The sequence below is a fragment of the Talaromyces amestolkiae genome (genome assembly GCF_001896365.1).
Source record: "Talaromyces amestolkiae strain CIB chromosome Unknown scaffold1.1, whole genome shotgun sequence".
Taxonomy (NCBI): domain Eukaryota; kingdom Fungi; phylum Ascomycota; class Eurotiomycetes; order Eurotiales; family Trichocomaceae; genus Talaromyces; species Talaromyces amestolkiae.
This window is the reverse complement of record NW_024468037.1, coordinates 1748198-1770421: the sequence shown is the minus strand read 5'-3', so window position 1 is coordinate 1770421 and position 22224 is coordinate 1748198. Positions and strand designations below refer to the sequence as shown.

Below are 22224 nucleotides of genomic sequence, written 5' to 3'. Positions count from 1 at the left end.
CTCTCTTGCGAGATAGAGCCGTCATTAATGCAACGTTGAAAATAAGCGGCGAGGCGAAGAACTTTTTCCGTTTCGATTGGGCTCGTTTACTCGAAGACAGCCTTGCGGATAACCTATACATGAGTTAGCAATAATACTATCGCCAAATGAGAAGCAAGACGTACGGTCCAGGCCCCGGCTATGCTAGCAACAATACCGCCAGAAATAAGCATAGGTCTTGTGCCTCGGGTACTCTTAAAAATCATTCCACTCAAAGCACCGGCGACAATGCTGTTGGCAGCATCGTGCTTGCCACGAGTATATCCAATCATGGAGTTGATACCATTATACACCATAGCCACAACACCTGCGCTGTTTCCCAAAAACGGTCCTCGTCGGGTAATCGAGTTAAGCACACCGTTGAGACGCAGCTTAGGTGGAGCATTGGCCGGTGTTCGTTGTAAACCTTCTGCCAATCCCCAGACTCCTCCTATCGTAAGTCCGGCCAAATATGTCGATCCAGCGCCGTAACAAAGATCATCAGACCAGCCCCTTGAGGGTAGGGCGGACCGTGAGCCGGGGATTGCGTCTAAAGCGGAGTCTTCTAGTGAGAGATAATCAAGCGTGTCCTGATTAAGGCCTGCTAGCGGGTGCAGTTGAGAAGGGTCGGGGAATGATGTTTGTCCGAGAAAAGAGGACACGTCTTGCGCAGAGGTAGGGTCGAAGGCATCTTGTGAGGTGGTCGCCTTGCGGCCGCTGAACGAGTCCCAAATAGCCATGACGGGCAGAATAATCAACTAACGAAAAGCGGAAACAGAAAGAAAGTCGCAAGGGAGAATTGAATAGGTCGTGAGTGACAGTAGATTACTGCGCAGATGGCCGATTCGATATCGAGTGATGGCTCTGAGATGGACGAGTTGACATTGATCGAACCTGAAGTTAGGATTAAAAACTTCTTTTTCCTTCTGACGGCAAGCCCAAGTTCCTAAGGGAAAGAGCCACTCACGGCGCAGAACGGGGAAGGAGCCACCGGGCCTGCGGAAGAACTCTCGGCCCGGTCAGATATCCATGCACACTAGTACCGAAGTGGAAACATTTCTTAAATTTCCACAAGAACAACCACAAGGTGGGATGACTCTGGAGTTGCGGGAAAGAACATTCTAACCAGCAGTTTGCTTTCAGGTGCTTCAGATAGTCAGAAATATGACTGTCCCCAAGGCTAGCCTTCTTGGTGGCGGTGTACAGGATGTGGAAGCGGACATCAAATCTTTTTCCACGAATATACAACTGGTTCCCGAACAGACTCTGCTAAGAATATGCAAAGGACCACTCAAGATATTTGTACAGACTTGTCAAAATGAGCAGTGAGCGTGACCTCCGATAGAAAACGTATTCTCGTCCCGTGAACTATAACTAATTATTGTATAGACAAATCAGAATTGCTTGGGAATCACTGTTCCTCACTTTCTCCACTAGATCTATGTCGAAAGGACAGACACAGGCTGCATGCAACGCGGTGATCCATTTTCTAGAGAGTGCATCGTCCTCGAGTATATCTACAACAAAAGATATGGCATATTCAAGCCAAACATGGCTTGCTGTGTTCGAAGTGGTGCTGATAAGGTTTGACGACACTACGCCCAAGCCGATGAAGCAGGTCCTCAACGGCCTTTTCAAGTTTCTTAAAAAGCACCCAGATGCTACTGAAGCCCAACGAATAGAAGCCGGAGTCATGGACAAAATTATGCCTAGTATCATCCTGGCAGATAAATCACGGTTGAAATCATCTCTCGTCTCTCTAGAAAGACTTTTACGAGAAAGTGGTATGTCTACCTCGACACTGATGTCACTGATTTATGACTGGCTGGTGGCACACTATGAAGAATGGCAATCTCTATATGCTAGGCACTGTCAAGCCTTATCGGTTGACATATCGCCATTACACAGCACCGATGTGAAGTATGACGATGTGAGCATTAGTGTGAAGCATAGTATTTCAACCATTTTCAGCCTGGCAATTCTCATACATGCAAAAGAACATGGGTTCGTCTCGACAGGTGGATCTTTGATGGCATTTCTGCACAAAAATGCAAACGTAGAAAACAAAGACACCGGGCAGAGCTGCTATCCTCTGACGAGCTGGATTCGGCCCACCAAGCACATCATGCTGGAAAATATGGAATACTTGGAGCTATATTCCAGATCTATTCTTCTGCCCCTATTAGAAGCAGACATCAAAGCATTCCGATCCTTCATCGCGGACTTGCCATTGGACCCAGTCTTAACGGGTAATATGGAAGGTTCGGGAAGCGTTGATGAGTTCATTCTTCTTTTCTCTGCATTGGGGGTTGGTAAGAAGATCGGCTTTGTGCATGAAGATCGTAAGTCGAATCCATTTCTGGCTCTACCTTGACTGGTCTCGCTGACAATCTATAGAGTTCGAGAAACGAACAGCTGCGACAAGGAACGTGGACGTTGCAGACATACTTATTCTAAAAAGTGATGTACTTGGTCGCTTTTTGCTTCACAACGAACCGAGAGTAAGACTGTTGGCCCTTTCACTTCTGACAACGGCACCCGTTATGTCGAAACCTATATCTGCAATTGCCTTGAACAGTATATTGGATGGTCTTTATTCCATTAACGCCGACTCCGACGCATTCATTCGCCAGGAAACGATGTCTTATATGCGTAGACTTATGTTACGTTTGCGAGGACCAGGAATTCTGAAAGATTTCATGGAAAAGGAAGGAAAGGATAGTAAGATATTTATGGAGCATTACGTCGATTTCCTTGAGAAAGAGCTGCTCCCAACCGCTTCCTACCAACGCCATATATCGGCGCTGAAATCGATATCACTTGTGTTGAAAACTGGTATCGACCCAAATGCTACTCATGTTCCAGAAGAGGAGCAGGTGTTGTGGCGGTACAAAGTGAATATTCTGCGGCCCAGTCTTTTCAGACTACTAGTGGATCTTCTCCTAGACCCATTTGAAGAAGTCCGAGCAACCGCTCTTGCACTTATTGGTTTGTTCCCAAGACACCTTTCCAGTCAAGCAAAGCATAGTGCTTTTGATGGTGGTTTAGTTGTTGCGGAGAAACTGGTGACTGCACTGTCGAGGGCTGAGGCGCTTGCTAGTGGAACCAGTCGAGCAGACCATGCGGATACGGTTGCTAGACTGTACCATGCCTTATATTCAACAGCCAAAGACGGACACGAAACAGGGGCTGTAGATTCTTGGTACAGTACGAAGATTGGCGTCGCAAATGAGATTTTACGAAGACTTGAGGTCAAGCTTTCTCAGGAGACAGGGCTTTTTCAAGCCTCTGTTAGAGACGCACCACTTCATGGAAATACGTCTGCCCTAAGGTGAGCCGAATATACTATCTCCGCAGAAGGAATCAATCACTCACTTCAAAACAGATACATCGTGGCAACTCCAAACTTCTATGCGACAATCTCAGGTTCAACAGACGAATATGATTCATCGTGGCGAAAAGTGCATCATCGAATCGTATCAATATGTGAAAACATTTGGACAAAGGTCACGCCAGTTCTGTGCATCGACTCGCCCGAAGGGCATACCGATGAGCTTATAGAAGATTTCATGGTTGGACCAAAGGACTTGTTGTCCTACTCGTGGCGTGCCCTCAAGGATTCGAGGTATGAATAATCGATCAATATGAAACGTCGCATAAATCTTACTGACAAATGAAAAAAGTCTTCTGCTTCATGCTATTGTTTCAAATGCGACTTATGCGCCAAATGATGGGCTCCGACGTGCTGATTTTGAGACCATTGGTACTCTGAGCTTCGTTCAGTTGTCGGAACTTAGACACCGTGGTGCTTTTAGTACTGTTGCCCAGACATTTGCAGCATGCTGTCTGCGGTGCGCTGAAAACAAAAACTCTGAGATTTCCAGTCTTCCGGATATGTGGTACCAGGTAAGCAAGATCTGGCTTAAGAGTGGCCAATGGCTGATATCATGTAGAACTCATTGAAGATGATACAACATCATGCTTCCAAGCTGACACGAAGATCTGCTGGCCTTCCAGCTCTTGTGACTGGCATATGTATTTCTAAGTCTGGAGACCCCTTGTTTGGCAAAATCATGGACGATCTACAGAATATTGCAAGCACACCAGCCGTCCAAGTGTCTAGCTACAATGAGCTTTCCCTGCCACAAGTTCACGCCATGAACTGCCTCAAGGATATTCTCGCAACTTCGAAATTAACTTCTTGCACCGAGAACTATATCATGCCTGTTCTCAGATTCGGAGCAGACTCTTTGAGCTCCCCAATGTAAGTCTCAGTCATTCTCCGCATTGGTCAATCTTTTAATAACGACGCCAATGAATGACTCATTAATTTCTCATAGTTGGGCGATCCGAAACTGTGGACTCATGCTTTTCCATGCCTCAATGAATAAAATGTGCGTACGTCGCCCAGGAGTACCGTTTGGATTTAGTGGAGATTCAGGTGTCGAGCCCAATATGTCACTCGCTTTTCCGAAATATGAAGGTTTGACACAACTTCTTGCTCAATTACTTGCATCTGCAGACGAAGCTCGAGACGGTGGCCGGGAACCCGAACAGGGATTACTAGCTTCTAACGAGACCGAAAAAGTGTTCCCAGCCTTGGGAATTATCGCAGAGAAAGTTCCGTCTACCTCCAATAACGATGATGACTTGCTACGTGGTTTGGTTATACATCATATCAAGAGCACTATATGGGCTGTCCGTGAGCAGGCTGCCAGAGTATACGCGTCTCTTCTCCGATACGGCGATATGTTGTCGTCGATTAACGCATTGATGGATGATGATTTAGCCAAATTATCTCAGATAAATCTACATGGCAAAATGCTGTGTGCGCGATATACGTTGCTAAGGGCGTGGCATTCGACTTATTGGCGCGGTAAGAAATGACCTATTGCCTTCGCACCTTGAAAAATTTCTAATTGACTCGTCGTAGACAATGTCGATGAAGTGCTCGCGACTGTACGGAAGGTCTTTGCAGGGTTCTTCCCATTTATAAGATCCCCATTCGGCCAGGGTACATTGCTTGATATCTTGGTAGATGTTCTTGAGAGCAACGTTAGTTCCGGCAAAGAAGGTATGTACTCTTGTCCGAACTCCTTCTGAGCAGAGCATAGTAACTGACAAACTTGACTTCTTCTAGTCATCTCTAAAACTACCCAGTTCGTGAGCGAGTTTATCAGCGACTACTCCCTCGAGCATGGTCTGGCAGAATTAGTCAATTCTGGACCCCAGTCTCCAGACAGAATAAGTGCAAAGCGCGCTGAATCTTTGCTTCGCCGGTCACTTGCCTGGTGTCTGATATTGAACAATACACTGTCTATTGTTGTCTCTGCCGCAGACACATCGCCTGCTGGGCTTATGGGGCCATTCTTTGATCTTTCCGCGAGCGATAGCGACGCCACCTGCTGGATTTTGGAACGCATCCGTCTCGTTTTCCCTAGCTATGAGGGACAAAGGGAATTCCTCAGTCTTTATCTCCTCGTTTTACTTCAAAGCTTTCACGAGGAAAATGTCAAAGCACGGACCGCCCTGAATCTTGCAGAGATCTTGGAAGACGCCTTAGAAAGGGGCATTGAAGTTGAATTTTCAAGTAAATGGGCACGAGTGTCCGATCATCTCTCACTTCAATCAGAAGAGAATATTTGGAGTCGTGAACTCGGTGAAAATGTTCTTCGATTGCAGGGGTCTTTGTTGACCTTGAAGCACATGCATGCAGAGAGTGCAGATCCGACCACAGAGACTAATGGTGGGCTTGACTCGCTTGATCTTCGACGCTGGGCTGTAAGCCTTCGATCTGCGCTTAGTGAAGAAACAGTACGTGATTCCGATCTTATTCAGTTTATATTATATCTGACTTGTTGTGTGATAGGTATTCTCTGCCCGATCATCAGCCATCATGTCACTGAAAACGTTCAGTCGGATTCTCCGTAAACCCAACCAGGCAGCTGACACAACACCTGATACTCTTGACATTTACTTGATACTATACGACATGCTAAATGACGACGATGACGAACTTCGTTCCCTTTCAGCCCCGATTGCTTCATGGGTACTCTCTCACTCAGCCATTTTCCCTAATCAAGCGGTCACACTTGGAGCTCTGCCTGCGAGCGAGAGTCTGGTTAAATTCATAATTGAAAATTATGCGACGCAACCAGCCTTGTTTCAACATGTTATCACACGCTTGATGAAGGAGACGCTTTCTCAGAAGAAGCAAACAGACTTCAAATCTTTTGAGACGTTGTTCGAGGACTATTCCAAGGAAAGTCTCGCTCTTTTCGAAGAAGAGAAACAGAACTTATTCATCGACGAAGTTCGAGAAATCGATATATGGACAAAGGTTCTCAGGCATTTGGACAAATCTGCCTATGATCAAAACACTATCAACAAGCTTGCGGCTTGGGTGTCAAATGGCTTGACATATCTCAACAACAAAGTGACATCTTCTGCCGTTGACGGTCAGGAAGATGATGTCCTTGGCTGGACCTCAAAACCTGAGGTTTATACCCTGGGCTGTTTGCTATTTAATGTTGCGTCATTGCTCATCGCCACTTCTGAAATGGAAGTGGCTGGTAGCTTCCAACGCGCCCTGACGACTTTGTATGAAAAAGGTCAGATGATCTCTCTGCATTCTCAGTGGCTGGATAGGATTCAAGCTACGATTTCTCTCTCGAGAAAGATCTAAGTAGACATAAAGATATTATCAAAGTTAACCAATGATATGTGATTGACGTCTTGTTCTTCTGAAACTCGTAGTAGGAACGCAGCCTAGAGGAAACAAGGTTATGTCCACTTTTGTTTGTTTGCTCTTTTGTCGAGGTTAGGTCATTGAGGCCTGTATGAGATGGACATGAGGAAACTTGACGGAGAAGTCCTTCTCTTTGAAGGTGGCCTCGAGGTATTGTTTACATCAATTACTGCGAGCTCCTGACAGATATGGTCGCCTTATTGTGATTTCCCAATTAGATATTTTGGGGGTCTCCTGTCTTTCTTTGCTACAAGCTTCTTATACTCAGTCTACTTAATCTCTTTGCACAATCTGCAGTGATGATCCATTTCCTTGTTCAGACTTAATTTCGATATCCGTCTTTGAATTGACATTATTTCCCTCTCAAAAAAGACAAACGTGAAGTCTGAAAGGGTTAACAAACACCCTTTTATTATGGTCCGATGGGCGACACCGCGGAAATATTCAACATGACTTTCTCAAAAAAAGAAGTGGCCTTTATACTCTGGATTGCGCTGTTCATCCTTGTCATCGCTGTTGGCGCGTTATACGGACTCTTTCGCACCCGCCACCTCGAACCTGACAAAGTCATATCGAGCGAGCCAATTGTTACAAGTCCACTACTTGGTCACTGGCGCAACTCGTGGAAAAATTCTTGGTCTGACTCGTGGATCAATTCATGGGACTGGCTGCGACGCGAAAGACACGATCAACTCCTTCCAACATCCCATACTACCTCAAAGTCAGCCTCTGTCAAACCTCTACCGACAACAGAGGATATCGCACCTTCGATAGATGTGAGCCCAACAGAACGACCTCTACAATACACTTTTCTAAGCGGAGATCGCGCTCGAAGGATCCCAAATGCTAGTCCTCCATACCTCGACAAATTCACAAGTCAAAAGATAGTACCCTGGGACACAGAGGTGCCCGCCAGTCCCCAGCATTGGAGGTTAGCCAATAAATCGCGAAAATCTAGATCATCTCGAGGTCGAAGTATAAGTCCATACCGACCGTCGTCTAATGGAATCTATCATTCACAACCCATAGATATCCCGTCGAAGAAGAAACGTAAACCACGCCCGACTTTTCCTTTGCCGGAGAAATTGATTTGGAAGGCTCTTACTCCTTATGAGAGAGCTGGCATGGTCTGGTACCACAATGGCGCGCATTAGTTTGCTTATCGCTTCCCATGCTGAGGACAGAAACAATCTGGGGAGAATACCCAAGGGAACAAAATATGACGGGTGATCGAGAGATACATGAAATGAAGACTGGAGGTACCAGTGCAGGGCAGGGCCAGCCACGTGATTACTCTACACACACATTGCCTGCATACAACCATGCATGCTATAGCACAATGAGAGATGAAAGCACAACCGGTTCATGCACTGCCTATTTTAGTTTGAAGGTGGTAGGCGCTAGGGGATACGGAAGTTATCTGTCTTTGTCTGGATAGCGCCATACTTGGAGCTGGCACAATCATTCAGGCTCTGTCATATGTGACCGTACTCGGATCGTCGCAGGTACATACTACATACCACATACTGTGACGATGCTGGAAGAGTCAAATTCCTCAGCAGCAATCGTCGGCGGATGAGCAGAGAAGCGAACAAGCACACATGCTCGAGTCCATTGGACTACTCCGTGTTTCTTTCACGTTTCTGACATCTTCTTAGCTAAAGTTAATAGAATTTACCTCACAAAGAAACACGTCGAAAAAGAATAAGAAGCTTTACTGTGTCAACCTCGTTCCTTGGGCCTGTGTCTGGGTCTAGCCACCAATCAAGCTATAGATAGCTATGAGGAAGCCTATTAAGGCGCTCTAAGTATTCTTTCATGAAAATGATATGAAGGAGACTACACTAGAATCGGATGAAAGGTTCTAGATCAGGAACGTCATCCAACTCGGGAATACTCGCCTTCGTCTGGGTCTTCATGTCATATGCGGCCGGTTTCCTTTGTTATCGAATTTAGCAGGACTTTGGATCTGTCTATTCAATCTGCACGGACTTTTACTATGCTAAAGATCTTGCCACAACCCATGGCTACATAGACGATGGCTTGGGTATATAGACTGAATGGTCTTCTCCCAGATATTTCCATATTCCTCGTCTGAATCGTCACAATCTTAACTGCCAAGTTGATCCACTACACAATCTGGTTAGAAGCAATACCACTTTCGTTCCAAAGTTTGATAAAACATGACCACCATGGCAAGCGTTGTTACGACTCGCCGAACCTTTGGAACCCCATTTTCTATGCTCAGATCCTCCCGCTTGGTCTTTAAACAGTATGCTCATAAACTTTATGCGACTTTACATGTAGGGGCAAAGCACAAGGGAGACACCATGGACAAGACACCCAGAATGTATACTTCGAAGCGCCTCAAATTCGATTCCGACGATTTCAAGAAAGACGTCTCTCAGCTTTGTGCCACACTCAACTCAGGTTATGAGGAAAAGGTTATGAATGCAATTCTCGATACTTATAAGAAGAATTTCGAGCGCGGAGCTGTGCTCTGGAAAGCTACAAGCAAAGAAGATGGCGTTGCATTTCGGTTTTATGAACGCGAGAGAGTGGACGTCGTCGGGCCGGCAATAAACCGTGGTCTGATACCATGTAGTCATCCGATGATACCTCTTATCACATCGTGGGCAGATTTTAAGGAGAATGCCATTGCTTCCTGCGACTTTGATCCGGCCAAGGGACTCAATAAGACCTGGATATGGCTCSGKGGKCGCTTTTCTCTCGAAGAGCTTCTTGCAGCACCAAATGTTCCAGACACGCTCCGCTCCCTGGAACCTAAATTAAAAGATGCAGGTCTACACACTGTTCGTCATGCTGCCGTGGACTGGCGCTCGTCAACAGTCAACATTTACTTCTGGGTCCCGGGACCGATAGCCTTGACAGCTGTAAATAGATTGATTGCGCTCTCCGGATCAGAGCCAATTGACGAGGAGGCACTCGCTGCAATGAAACCATTCTTCAAGCCCAATGGCTTCACTTTCGCAACTACTATTGACTCAGCTACCGGCCAGTTCAAGCGAGCTGCCTTTTACGCCCTTCGCTTAGATAGCAACAACCTCCCGGTCATGGGTGACCGGCTAGCTACTTTCTTTAAGGAAGCCCCAAGCCTCGACAAGAAAGAGATGAACATTGTCGCTTGGAGCTTTGCTGGCGGGCCTAGCGGGTCCTCGAACTATATCAAGGGCGAGCGCAGCTACGTCGGAGATCTAGAGCAACTCCTCAACGGCTGGGGTTCTCCTATATGAACTAAATGTTTCACCCCGTGTTTTCGTCTAACGTCTTTCTTTCCTTTGCGTTTTGCCATTCTTCGATGTTGTTACATACTAAGATATTTATTATACTTACAAATTTATGTCGGCCATCTCTTTCTTTGTCTTTTCCTTTGGGGTGGGTGTTTGCTTTTGCTTTTTCTTGATACCTATTGTTGCTTGGTAATTGATCTAGGTTTAGTCACGAACACAGACTATTTCTTTCCTTTCCTTTCTTTCTCCAAATAGTCTTCTTTGTTCTGCGATCCAAGAATCTCCTAATACGGAAAGTGGTGCCCTAGTTATGCCTTAGTGCTCAGGCAGAAATCTAGTCGGCGATTGCTAGGTAGTACTCGACACCTGAAGGCTCAGGCCACCACAACACCTTCCCTCCAAACGCTCCTCCCGGCTTCAGCAACAACAGGTAGACAACCCCGCGAAGACAGCAACAACAACCATCGCGCAATAGCAACTTCTTTCTGAGTCAATTACCGAGTCAATAATTCAGCACACGGCTTTCGTCTAGATCCCACCACCTTGGGGCACGCTCTACCTGGCGCTTCTCGGTTGTTCTTTGAAGGCGGCGATTTCCTTTGTCAAGCACAGTCGATCCAGACAATCTACTTTCCCGCTCGTCGCCAGCCCTTCCGATCCAACATCAGCTTCTATGGATTCTATTTCCAGTTGAATCTGAAGACGACTCGTTCCATCAATTTGCCCCTGCATCAGCGGATTAGAGTGCTGTCCTCCTTGGATTTAGTTATTGTTGTTGTCGTTGTCTTATTATCTGGCGGCTTAAGCTCGGGAAGCTAAAGCACCTGCCCACCTCCTTCCGGTCAATCGAACCCGCACTTCTCCAACCACGCTCAACAGAACAAAACAAAACATCGCGATCATGTGGAACGACGAGGATAACAATCCCTACGGCGCCTTTGATCGCCCAGACGGCCATCTATCTGATTCACTGCACTCCGGTGCCGTTTCTCCTCGTAAGTTTACTTCTTTCTTCTTCCCTCGGCCATGCGGGCCAATGACGTCGTAACGCTCTTCTAATTGAGGCTCTCTCAACTTGAAGCTCCCTATGATCACGACACCTCCGAACCCTCGTCGCCCGTCTCGACCCAACCACCAGACTATGTATCGCGCTTGACCGATAGCGAAGATGAGGACGACAATGATTTTGAGATTCGCCAGCCGCAGCCGTCCGGTCGCAAGAAGGGCGTGTACGATAGTCGCATTGAGCAGATACTCTATGAGAACCCCGAAATGCCTATATTGATCACGGATGCTGGCAAGAACCATGAAGGAGGAGGCGGATACATCGTTTATACCATTCGTACGGGGGTGAGTTACAACAGTAACTATTTGGAGAATATTTGCGTTGGCTGACTGGACTTCCTGTCGTATTTGTATAGGACTTGGAGGTACGGCGACGATATTCGGAATTTGCTTCGTTAAGACAGACGCTTGTCAGTCTACATCCAACCCTTGTGATTCCACCGATACCCGAGAAACATACAATGGCCGACTATGCTGCGAAGCCGACCAAAGCGAAAGAGGATAGTGCCATAATTGAACTTCGAAAACGCATGTTGGGTGTGTTCCTGAATCGATGTCGAAAGATGAAGGAAGTGCGCGAAGATGGCGTCTGGTGGCGCTTTCTGGATCCTAATGTTAGCTGGGTGAGTATCTTTTGTTGCACTTTTGTCGCAAGACCTTAGTCCGTGTTCAAGAAAAAACAAGGCTGATCAGTACAGAGCGAGGTTTTGCATTCCCACCCTGCATCATCAGTCCCAAAGAACAACCTGAAAGCTCCGCCCTTAGATCCAGCAAATCCAACTCCGGCCCACGCCTGGCTTCCTGTCCCTTCAGCATCGGCAAAACTGAGATCTTCATCAACAACAAGTGCTAGCGGTACACCTGCTTCACCGTCCGAGTACTCTCAAACACCATCAACAGCTGCGCACTCGACGCCGGGTGTACAGGTACTAGGCCGCTTCCCCCCGACATCCAAGACGCTCAGTGAACAAGACCTCGATCCATACTTTATTAATTTCGAAGCATCGACACGGGAGCTTGAGCTGTTGCTGCAGGGAAACATTGAGAAAGTCAATCGCCGCACTTTATCACACTTGTCTTCGCTGTCTGCTGATTTAATGGAACTCGGCGCCCGCTACAACGGATTTTCACTATCAGAACAGTCCCCTACCGTCGCCGCGGCTATTGAGCGCATCGGTCAAGCTGCCGACACATCTTATATCGAAACAGAAGAGCTCTCTGCCGCGTTGGGAGCTAACTTTGCGGAACCCATGCGGGAAAGTGCCCAGTTTGCAAGCGTTGTTCGTAGCGTGTTACGATACCGAGTGCTTAAACGGGTGCAGGAGGAAATGACAAGAGATGAGCTTGCGAAAAAGAAAGCTTTGCTTGAGTCTCTGGAACGAAGTGAGCAGGAAGCAAAACGTATCGATCAGTATTTGAATCAGGCAAACTCTACATCGACGGCGACTAGGTCATCTAGGTCGGCATCTGCTTCTTCGGCGACGAGCAGTGGGCAAGGCGAGCACGATACATCTCGGACTTCTGAAGACACAACCTCTATCGACTCTGATTTTCCGCCCACCCATGGTGATATCTCCCCTCAAGGGTCTCCAAGCCAGGCCAACCCGTACCGGGATGTGCCACCTGCTCACCGCAAGAGCCCGAGTGGAAACTTTGTCACAAATAAGCTATTTGGTCGTATCAGTCATGCTATTCATGGATTTGCGGATGTTGATCCTGAGCGAACGCGCCGAGATCAAATGGGAAAGACCAAGGAAAGTTTGGTCCAGGTAAATAATATCATTCCTTTTGACACATAAGTTATATCTAATGAAGGTTCTACGTTAGCTGGAACAAGCTCTCCGAGTCTCCGAGACAGACGTTAAAGATGCAAGTGCGGGCGTGCTACAAGATCTCAAGCGATTCCAGAAGGACAAGGAGGAGGATCTCCGCCGATATATGGTAACTCTTTCTCAAAGGACATTATAGTCAAGAGCACCAATTAACGTGATTTTCCTACACAGGTCGCCTATGCTCGCTGTCACTTGGACTGGGCGCGGAAGAACCTCGAGACGTGGACGGAAGCCAAAGACGAGGTTGATAAGATCGTTGCGCGATAGATGGTGGATCGGAAGTATCCTTGCATTGTTTGCTGTACAGAAGTGGAGGCGTATGTGTATGTATCTTTCTAATGAGACCATGCCTACAATACTGTAGTTATTATTTGCTCGTTTCCTATACCAAACTTGGTCTTATGTTTCAATGCGCCCAGCCAGTTCCGTCCCACTCTTTCCATTCAGGGACGATCTTTATCGCTTGGAAGATCTAGTGACCCCGGTGTATTTAACCTTGATCCCTTACCACCTTACCGTTTACCTTACCCAGGTAGAAAGCGAAAAAATTGCTGACTTTGTCTCGCCACCTTCTCAACTCCACAATATCTCGACACAGCAATGATAGGGTCAATCAGACGGTCCGGATGATACTTATCGAGTAGTCACTTGATCATTTTTATTCTACATTGGACATCTCGAGGCTCCTTCCATCACAACTCACTGATTAGTCATGTCACCAAATAAGTTAGTTTAAGTAGTTAACTAACTGACCGTGTACAAAGCGTTTGCTGGACAAACGACTACATTGAGAAAACCAAAAATAGCTTGCAGGACGCAGTGTTCAAAATTCTATCTTAATATTATTCGTTATTCTTGACCTTCTCTTTCTTCATTTTGGTCTATTATTTCATGGAACTCTTCTCATCCCTTCTCGTTTTGGTTGGCGGCGGCGGATCTTAGTCCTTCCTAGAGTCTTGTTACTTCTGGCTCTCTCCACATTAATAATTTTTCACTGATTGCTCCATCCCCTCACAGCCTTTTTTTTTCTCGGACTTTTTGCATTTGTTAGATTCTCCTCTCTTCCCCATCTTATCGTCTTTTTCCTATACACTCATTACCTTGGAGCTGCCACTAGACGTGAGCAGCTCACCGCCACGACGTCGTCCACCAAGCGTCGCAAAGTCGTTGAAGAGCCTCGCCGCCATCCAAAGGCGCCCTCCTCGAGTGGCTCGGGGGCCAGGCACGCTGATTCGGAGGAAAGACGTCACGGCCAGCCGACGAAAGAACCTCACCACCAACACCGGAAATCCAACGATTCGGTTTCAAATAATTATAATAATATACAGAAAACCTCCGCTCATCGCCAGAAGCAATTTGGCTCGTCTTCTCCCTCGCCCTCTCCTTCCCTGGCAACCTCCACCTCATCCGCGCCTCCTTCCTTGCCACCACACCTCCCACCATCATCCCGGTCGACGGCGGCCCTGGCACCATCCAACAAGCCCCGATCCTCGGGCTCGTCACCACGCTATATCCCCGCGCATCTCCAGGAAGAAGTTCTCGGTGTCGCTAACTCCCGAACCGCCAGTGCCCGTGCTCCCACTCCAGAGCACGCAGTATCTCCGTCGGCGGCCTACGCAGGGCTCACGCTGGACAGTGACCCTGCGACCGATATGTCCAGTTCAGAAAAGGATCAACAACGTGAAGTGCGCTCCTCGTCTCCCGGCGTGAAGCGTCGCATGTCTCAGATGAACCAGGACGAACGATCCCAAGAGGACGTTGAAATGGACAATACAGACCACCAGATGGAAGAGAGCGACTCGCGTCCAGCTCAGAGAAGAGCTACCTCGGTGGACATGATTGGAGCTAATGAGGATGCGGAAATGGCAGATGCAGTTGACAGCAGCAATAACAACGATTCCGATCCGGTCTATCCCACGCCTTCCAGTATGTCGACATATAAAAGCTCTTCCGCAACAAAGGAAGGTGCCAAGATCCACGATTCTGCTTCTAGTTCGGAGCTCCCACCTATCGACGAACAGGTTCAGCAAGTCCTAGAGTTGGCCCAGAAGTTACCAGAAGATAAACAAAAGGGATTCGTCTTGTCATACAACTGGTTGAACAGAGTATTGGCTCGTAGTTCAAAGGAGCGTGTACTCAAAGCTATCGACAAAAAGTTCGCTGAAGGAGAGATCGGACCGGTGGATAACACGGACATCATTCTCGACACGGATCCTTCCCTCACTTTTCAGGATGAAGCAGGAGAGCCATTTGTGCCCTTACGCCCCGGTTTGCAGATGAACGAAGATTTCGAGATCGTTCCTCAAGCTGCGTGGGATCTGATTATGAAATGGTACGGATTGGCCGAACAGTCACCGGCCATTGTTCGTTATGCACACAACACCAGCGAGGGCGACGCTACCAACATTCAGTATGAGATTTCTCCGCCAATCTACACCGTCCATAAGCTGCCGGGATCTGCTGGTGGCATGTCTCACCATGCACTGAGGGACAAGAGCGCAGCACCTGTCAGATTTCTCGCAAGCAGACAGACCAATTTTCAAAAGTGGCTGAAAAAGGCGAAAGAGCTTGCCCATATTGATATGGCAACCAAGGTTCGGGTGTGGAGAGTCCTGGACGGTCTTAGTAGTACCCAGACGTCCGGCGTTATTACGCCCGCGCATTCAAGAAGCAACTCACCTGCTCCCGGAGCTACCTTGGTGGCCAACGCTGGAAACAGTCTCGTGCTAGATGTCAACACCTTTTCATCTCTCTCAGATACGCACCGCGAGTTGATTGAGGATGCTAAAGATCAAACGAACAATGAAAAATACAACGGCAACTCGACAGTCGACCATTTCGGGCTCGGTGATAACGCCGTTGTAGTTCTGGAAGAGCAAATTGGGGGCCCTGGAGGTGGTGAATGGGTTTCAGATGCCTCGAGATCGACATTGAATCGTCTTGCTATACCTAGTGCTACTAGACCTGGTGCTAACAAAGTGAAATCTAAAGCCGTTACTACCACCAGTGGTCGGACAACCCCAGTTTCAGAGCCAATCCGCGGACGCAAGAAGGACGGCCGGCCGAAAGGCAATACGGGATTCACGAACCTTGGAAATACGTGCTACATGGCATCGGCATTACAATGCGTTCGCAGCGTGGAAGAACTGACATTATACTTTTTGAGTGCGTTTGAACTTTCAGATGGCTATTTTAGCATACTAACTCAGCCTTGCAGATGATTATTACAAGAAAGATCTCAACCCAAGCAATCCTCTTTCACACAATGGCGATGTTGCAAAAGCGTACGCCAACTTGCTGCACGCTGTTTACGATGACAGTCCAGCTTCCTTTTCTCCTAAACACTTCAAACATACCATTGGTCGTTATGGACCTGCATTCTCTGGATATGGCCAGCAGGACTCTCAGGAGTTCGTCCTCTTCCTTCTCGATGGTTTGCAAGAGGATCTTAATCGCATCCAAAAGAAGCCATACATCGAAAAGCCAGACTCTACCGATGAGATGGTACATGATCCGGCCGCATTGAAAGCATTTGCCGACAGATGCTGGGAAATTTACAAGGCTCGCAACGACTCGGTTATCACGGATTTGTTTGCAGGAATGTACAAATCAACCCTACATTGTCCAGTGTGTGACAAAGTCAGCATCATCTTTGATCCATTCAACAACCTTACGCTACAGCTTCCTGTTGAGAACCTGTGGACAAAGGATATATTCTACTTCCCTCTTCACAAACCTCCAGTGCTTATCGATGTTGAGATTGATAAGAACGCGAGCATCAAAGCATTAAAGGAGCTCGTGGCACAAAAGGCGGGCACAGACCCATCGAGACTTATCATGGCAGAAGTTTATAAGAACAAATTCTATCGGCTGTTCGACAATACCAGTACCATTGCCGATAGCAACATTACCGGATCAGATGATATAGGTATCTTTGAAGTCGAGACTGTGCCGACCAATTACAATCCAGACCGTCCCAAGAAGTCATCTTACTCAATGTCCTTCAACAGCGATCACGAGGATGTTCCAAAAATCGACTCTCCTCGAGCAGATCGCCTTCTTGTACCGGTTTTTAATCGTGTTCAAAGATCAACGGGTCGGATCGGATCAAAACAAAATTTTGGCGCTCCATCGTTTATTGTTCTGTCACGAGAAGAAGCTCAGGACTATGATGCTATCTTGCGTAAGGTTCTGCTGGAGGTGGCGACGTTGACTACTCGTGATTTCCTTCACGAAAGCGCCGGTGTCGAGGAAATCACACAAGACGACAACACCGATTCTGACGCTGTGATAATGAATGAGGATGACGACGACTCCGACTCGAAGATCAAAGCTGCATCTGTAGAGGGTGAAGAAGGGCTCGTTGACGTTTCCATGGAGGATGCTAGCGATGGAAAGGAACTGCCTGATGATTCATCCAAACCAGAGACCAAAAAGTCACCTCCCATGCGTTTCCGAAACCTCTTTGAGATGGGATATGTGAGATCAAGACATGAGGTCATTCCTCTGGGTTTCTCATCAGTTGACGACCATACAAATTACCCACTCATTTCCTCACGAGCTCCGAAACCAAGGCCTAAGCCGAAGCCGAAACCCCGCAAAGTTGAAACGAAAGAGAGCCCCGACAGTCCAGTTAGCAGTGAAGACGAAATCAATACTATACGCAGTGTGGATGACAAGAGGCCCTCCCGAACCAGCGGGTCCTCGACCGAATTTGGTAAATTGGCAAATGGCGACTCCAGCGACTCTGAGGACGAAATCAATACGGTTTCTAAGCGATTGACGGAGACAACTCGAAAAGAGGAGCCAGTTTACTACATTCGTCCTGGTGAGGGTATCGTGCTTGATTGGACGGAGACCAACCATGACGGACTTTTCGGTGCTGACCAAAAAGACCGCAACGAACTGCGTGGCGCGCCAACGTGGACAAACGTGGAGCATCTACCTGATCCAGAACTCGCTGCTAAACGCGCACAGCGGGCGAATCGCAGAAAGAAGGGCCTCTCGTTAGATCAGTGCCTTGACGAGTTCGGTCGGGAGGAAATTCTGTCTGAAAATGATGCATGGTATTGCCCACGTTGTAAAGAGCATCGTCGGGCTAGCAAGAAATTCGAGCTTTGGAAGACACCAGATATTCTAGTCGTTCATCTTAAGCGATTCAGTGCTAGTCGAGGTTTCAGGGACAAGATTGACGAATTGGTTGACTTTCCTATTGAAGGACTCGATCTGAATGGACGTGTCGCATCCGCCGAACCAGGCGAGAGTCAGATCTATGATCTTTTCGCGGTTGATAATCATTACGGTGGTCTTGGTGGGGGCCATTATACTGCTTATGCCAAGAACTTCTTGACAAACGAGTGGAATGAATATAACGGTATGTAACTGCTTGTTCTGGTTCGAAGCCAAAGTAACTAACGAATGCATCAGACTCCCACGTGTCAAAGGCCATCAATCCTGCCAAAGTTGTGTCGACAGCTGCATATCTTCTGTTCTATCGCCGACGATCAGATCGCCCGCTTGGAGGCCAACTATTGCAAGAAATTACCGAAGCCTCAACTCGGGCCAACTCCGACAATGAAGACGACTCACGCGCCACATCGCCGTCGGGGGAAGGCAGGCGCCTCGTCGACTCCTCCCGCAATGGGTCTACGAGCGCCTTAGCCGGAGCCGGAGCAGCTCACCAAGCGGGAGTTGGTGGTTCGCAAGCCGGGCTCCGAGTGAGGAGCGTGGAGGTTGATTCCAGCGATAACGAAGAAGAATTACCGCCTTATGAATCGAAACATCAACATAGCTCTTCCAATTTCTCTATTATGGACCAACCTGCTTGGTCTTTTGACAATATCACGGGGCCTATGGTGTCGGATGACGACGATGGGCTTTTTGACGACGATGACGATAATGATAGCAACAAAGCTGTGGGCGGAGGTGATATGAGCGACCTCGAGCAGCATTTCAATGGGGATGCGGATGAAACTGCCAAATTCCATTCTGTGATTGATGATATCGGCACTGTCAGCGATGGGGACGAGGATCTGCCGGTCGTCGAATTACGTGTAAATGAAGATGACCGGGTTGTCTGAGTGAGCCGGTCAATCTCAGCTTGCTTATTGTTTGCTCTGCATGTAGAAAAGTCACTATATGATTGCTTGTGCATTACCTGCATAGTTAGTTCATAGATTCATATGCATACCATACTATACTCAGATTCCTCCCATCAGTCTAGATGTACTGGCTAGAATTAGGGCACAGCTAGTGTGGCGGTGCGATCTGTGGCGGTGCACCGCACTACTCGTAAATATTCTACACGAAAGTAGTCAATCTCGTTGTCAAGATCATGCAAGATCTATTATTCATGCGAGTATCCGCAGCTGAGCGGCAAACAAAATCGATCCTCTGAGTCAGCCCTACGTAATGACGACCTAAACGACATGACCCCGATCGTAACAGGCCGAATTGACAAGTAAAAATATTTGCGACCGATCAGCAGAATTTATTCGAGAAGTAAAAACAAGACATTTGACGTCAGACAGCGACATGACCCCTGCATAAGAGCAAGAAGAAGCGCGGGCATCTGACTCGTGAGGCTCATGGGGTATAGACTCTGCCCTAGTTTGCTTTTTTCAGTGCACCGCCTGATATCCACCTGACCTCTTCGACCAACCACACCATCCACGCCGAATGACTCTACTTCTTTTGGAAGTTTAGTGTAGGCTGCTCTGATACGGGGATCTGGCATTCACTGCCGATGAGTGGAGATAATCCCGGTTTTTGTCTATTTGCTGATTTGGTGTGAGATCTGTGGTCTGTATGTAGGTTTGCCCTAATTTTAGGTACCCGGTGGCGGCTCAGGTTGCTTGATCAAGCGAGCAGGAGTAGAACGAGAGGGAAATTTGAATAAGAGTCATGCATGGCCTTGAGTTGGGGTCATGCATGTACTTTCTAGTATTGGCACTTTGTATTGTGCCTTGTGCCTTGTGCCTCAAGTGCCAACAGTTGTACTGTGTACACCTGCAAGTCACTCTACCAGTCACTGGACTTGCTTCTTCTTTACGACAGAATCTCTGTCCATGACCTGGAAGCCCAGAGACCACAGTCATGCTGAATAGAACTGTTCCGATTGTATGACATGCTCTTGTCAGGATGTAAGGTAGAGGCTCTTTTCAAAATTAAAAGGCTAGTATCATCCTGCCTGGCGAATCTTCCAAAGCCTTCTCTCATGCTATTTAGCCAGCACTGCCTCCCGTTTTGGAYTTTTTACTAKSGAGCCGATAGGACTTACTTATTGCTGCTTTACCACGAAATCAAACAGCCAGGCAAACGCTTCCAAGTCGATTGAAATGCTATATTGTTTGAATCTGTCCTTCTCCCGTATATCCATGTCTCATATCTACTATTTTGTCTGGTTTCCACCCTTTGTTGTGGCAGTCTAACGTGTGTGATTGGAAGATCCGTTGTGAATTGGCATGTTAATGCTTTTGTTGAATGTGAGCCTCACAACCCAGGCGTAGTGACAAACAGACTGGGCAAGCCCTGTCAATCGCTACCCACAATCCTTTTTCTCCTTCTTTTACCTTGTCGATTATCAACCTATCAAATCAACATCTTCCTATGGACACTGATTACGAATACCCTATCTACGGTTGGACAGCGACAAACCACTACAATGAAACTCTGGATCTTTTCTATCATCGATGGCAGACAGGACGAGAAGCCCAAGAGATCTTTCTGGAGCAGAACCCTCTTTATCTGGAAGCAGAAAGTGGCCAGCCACAACAAGTCCAAGCAGTGACCGGTCTTATCACGGAAGACGACGCCCAGGTAGCAGCGAGTTGGAATAGTTTGTGGGATGAAGAGGAAGACAGCGACAATACCGAGCAGGAAGAGGATAATAACAGTTTTTGCTACTGTCTTAGTCCAGAGAGGGTGTGTTCCATGGAATCTGTTACATCAACTGGGGGGACGGTCGTGAGCTTCAGTTTCATTGGTGATGAAGGTGGAAGGGAATTCCCATCAACAGGTGGACAAAACAATGAGGGTAAGTTTGTTTACTTATTGCTGTTTATTTCACGTCCTCCACATCTTTTTCTTCATTTTCATCACCCTGAACAGTCGTGGATAAGTAAACACACCTGTGTCTACACTGTCTTGCATCGTGATTTGTGCATCCAACTGAGCATCGTATCAGATTTTTCATTATTGTCACTCAAATCGTTAGATTCCCCGCGTTTTGATCGTCCCACTGATAGATCCGAGGTATCAGCACAAGATCTCACGATGCCATCTCCTCACACGAGTCCGGACCCATCTAGGTCCTCACGCGTCACCAACACTAAGCACCTTGACAAAGGCAAAGGCCATGACCTGTCTGGCCTAGACCTCGACCGCCGTTTATCATCAGATGTCCACGCTCAGGATGATCCGCAAAACGACAAGCCCACACATGGTATGCGCTGGGAACCGGTTACGGTCATGCTAGGCAACTGGGAGAAGGAGTACAGTGTCCTCAAGCCCTATGCCGACTACACAGATGTGCCTTCACCCATAATCCTACCAGGATCTCCACCACAACGCCCTCCCAAGCCATCTCTATCTGCATTCTACAAAGTTCCCACAGTGCGTGATGCTTACGGGGACTATCTTCACTTCAGGCGGCGCAACAGGAATGTGAAGGAGGTTTCACCTCCTGCACCACCACTCCCGTTCCCTGAGCACATCGCGGGCCAGAATCAGAATCTTCGTCGCCGTCAGCGCAGCAACTCTGACATCTCGTTTCTTGACCTTGGAGATCCATATCAGCCCTTGGACGCAAACCATCTTGCCGGTGACGCCAGCACGACTATTTCTCTGTCCATGTCCACGAGTGTGGGACCATCTGCCTCTGGCCATCTTACTACTACATCGATCTACCAGCCTTTGGTTTCACCTCCACCTGTTACGCTCAATCCAGTACAGGGACTTCGTAGACGCCGTGGACTAGATGGTACATCTCTTTCGGTGCAGATTCCTGCAGGCAGCGATCCTAGACGGTCTGCGTCGGGCTCCCCCCAGTCGAAGGTGGCATCAACTACATCGTCGCTCGGTGCTACATTTCAGCTCGATGAGGAATTGAACGCAAGTATGCCCTTTCCTTTGTCGTATCTTTTCTAATAGACTCATAGAACTGCGAATTCTTCCCTCGTCGAGCTCAACGATGATCAATGTGAGTATCTCCCCACACGAGATAATACCGCTTCTAACAGTCTTGGATAGGACTCATGACCTTCTTTCACCTTCGATTACACCACTTGATTTTCAGTCTAGACTGTCTTTT

The 22224-nt window shown here is 47.6% G+C and overlaps 5 protein-coding genes across 5 annotated transcripts; 4 read left to right on the top strand and 1 right to left on the bottom strand.

The window, feature by feature from the left end:
* Window positions 1–86: 86 nt before the first annotated feature.
* On the bottom strand, window positions 87–758 carry BHQ10_000579 (uncharacterized protein; the record flags this gene model as incomplete). The annotated part of the gene is made up of 2 exons (XM_040878303.1): window positions 87–113; window positions 165–758. The coding sequence occupies 2 exons, from the start codon at window positions 756–758 to the stop codon at window positions 87–89; spliced, it is 621 nt and encodes a 206-aa protein (XP_040729084.1).
* Window positions 759–1549: 791 nt separating this feature from the next.
* On the top strand, window positions 1550–6703 carry BHQ10_000578 (uncharacterized protein; the record flags this gene model as incomplete). Its single annotated transcript, XM_040878292.1, has 11 exons — window positions 1550–1802; window positions 2205–2360; window positions 2416–3006; window positions 3067–3349; window positions 3404–3643; window positions 3702–3924; window positions 3972–4282; window positions 4359–4894; window positions 4952–5092; window positions 5159–5832; window positions 5888–6703. 11 exons carry the CDS (start codon window positions 1550–1552, stop codon window positions 6701–6703), a joined length of 4224 nt encoding a protein of 1407 aa, XP_040729083.1.
* Window positions 6704–8949: 2246 nt separating this feature from the next.
* Window positions 8950–10020, top strand: BHQ10_000577 (uncharacterized protein; the record flags this gene model as incomplete). The annotated part of the gene is made up of 1 exon (XM_040878281.1): window positions 8950–10020. One exon carries the CDS (start codon window positions 8950–8952, stop codon window positions 10018–10020), a length of 1071 nt encoding a protein of 356 aa, XP_040729082.1.
* An 898-nt stretch (window positions 10021–10918) lies between these two features.
* BHQ10_000576 (uncharacterized protein) lies at window positions 10919–18994 on the top strand (the record flags this gene model as incomplete). Its single annotated transcript, XM_040878270.1, has 9 exons — window positions 10919–11012; window positions 11099–11367; window positions 11439–11705; window positions 11781–12851; window positions 12910–13023; window positions 13086–13157; window positions 14042–16079; window positions 16132–18288; window positions 18342–18994. The coding sequence occupies 9 exons, from the start codon at window positions 10919–10921 to the stop codon at window positions 18992–18994; spliced, it is 6735 nt and encodes a 2244-aa protein (XP_040729081.1).
* A 1528-nt stretch (window positions 18995–20522) lies between these two features.
* BHQ10_000575 (uncharacterized protein) lies at window positions 20523–22061 on the top strand (the record flags this gene model as incomplete). Its single annotated transcript, XM_040878259.1, has 2 exons — window positions 20523–20949; window positions 21130–22061. 2 exons carry the CDS (start codon window positions 20523–20525, stop codon window positions 22059–22061), a joined length of 1359 nt encoding a protein of 452 aa, XP_040729080.1.
* Between the last annotated feature and the right edge of the window lie 163 nt (window positions 22062–22224).